General features: G+C 62.0%; 1 protein-coding gene across 1 annotated transcript in view; it reads left to right on the top strand.

Moving 5' to 3' along the window:
* The window catches only part of TRMT112 (tRNA methyltransferase subunit 11-2), a 1,691-nt gene extending 1,220 nt beyond the window's left edge, over window positions 1-471 (top strand). The window contains exon 2 of the mRNA XM_025193251.1: window positions 274-471. Within this exon, the coding sequence (XP_025049036.1) occupies window positions 274-375 (102 nt within the window). The 3' untranslated portion in view covers window positions 376-471. The remainder of the gene's footprint in view (window positions 1-273) is intronic.
* The last annotated feature ends 790 nt before the right edge of the window (window positions 472-1,261 follow it).

Raw genomic sequence — 1,261 nt, 5'->3', positions numbered from 1 at the left:
TGACTCCCCCAGACACCCCCTCCCCCAGGGGTGCCTGGGCACCCAGCCTCCCCCTTACCCCTGGGGTTGGCAGCCCCTCCCAGATCCCCCTCCTCAGCTTGCTGCGGGGAGGGGGGCAACCCCGCCAACACCAGGGGTGTCACACCCGAAATCCTTCCCACACACACGTAACCCATCTCCCCCAGACTGCTGTGGATGCCGAGAGGGTGGGGGGGGAGCTGGTCTCCTGCCTGGGAAGACTCCAGCCCTGCCTGACCTCTCCCTTACCCACAGGTGGAGGTGGTGGAAGGCATCCTGCGCTGCCCAGACTCGGGGCGCGAGTTCCCCATCACCAAGGGGATCCCTAACATGCTGCTGGCTGAGGACGAGACCTGAAGGACTGGGGCGGGGGCAGGACGGGGTGGGTTTGCGTGGGGGTTGGGCTGGACTGTGTCTGTTTGCATCAATAAAGCTCAGTTGGGTTGAAGTGGAGAGCTGTGATGTACTGTCCCTGCCTCCACTTCCAACCCGGAGCCCCCCCAATGAAGACACAGCAGCCAGGGGTGTCCGAGATCTCCACGCTTTATTGGGGCTGGGGGGGGGATCCCGCCGCCGCCCCCGAGGTATTTAGCATATGTACATCTCCATAAATTAACCCAGGCCCCACCCCCAAGCCCTGGTGGGAGGGGACATGGGGATGACCCCCTCAGTCCAGATGGGGCTATTGCTATGTACAGAAGAGTTATTGCTTTGGGGGGGGGGGTCCCTGAGACATTCCCCAAGCTGGGGATAGAGGGCAGTCCTGGGGTCCCCAGGGGAGATCAGCCCTATCTCCCCCCTGCCAACAGTGCCCAGGGCTACTTATTGCTTTAAGGGGGGGACTATGGCTTCCAGGGGTTTGGGACTTGGCTTCCCAGCCCTGCCCCCAACAGAATCTGTCCTTCTGTCCAGCCCCCCAGGGACACAAGGACCCGTGGACCATGTACCCACATCTGCCTCCACCTGGGATGGGTGGCCTGGCCATGGGTCAGCCCTAAGGCTGTCTTTCTGTCTTGCCCCCGGATCCCTCTGTCAGTCCAGTCTGTCTGTGCACCCTGGTCTGGTCCAGTCCAACTGTCTTGCCTCTGCTCCCACCCAGTTGCCCGTGTGTCCATCCACTATCCCCCACTTTCCACCCCAGTCTGTCAGTCTGTCCATGTGTCCGTCCATCACCCCTACCCCTGCGCATCCGTGTCTGGCCTTCAATCCATCTGTCTGTCCAGCTCCTGTCCAATGGATCTGT

Source organism: Alligator sinensis, unplaced genomic scaffold (assembly GCF_000455745.1).
Source record: "Alligator sinensis unplaced genomic scaffold, ASM45574v1 scaffold1860_2, whole genome shotgun sequence".
Lineage (NCBI taxonomy): Eukaryota > Metazoa > Chordata > Crocodylia > Alligatoridae > Alligator > Alligator sinensis.
Note: the sequence above shows the minus strand (reverse complement) of the source record. Positions and strands in the feature narration are given on the sequence as shown.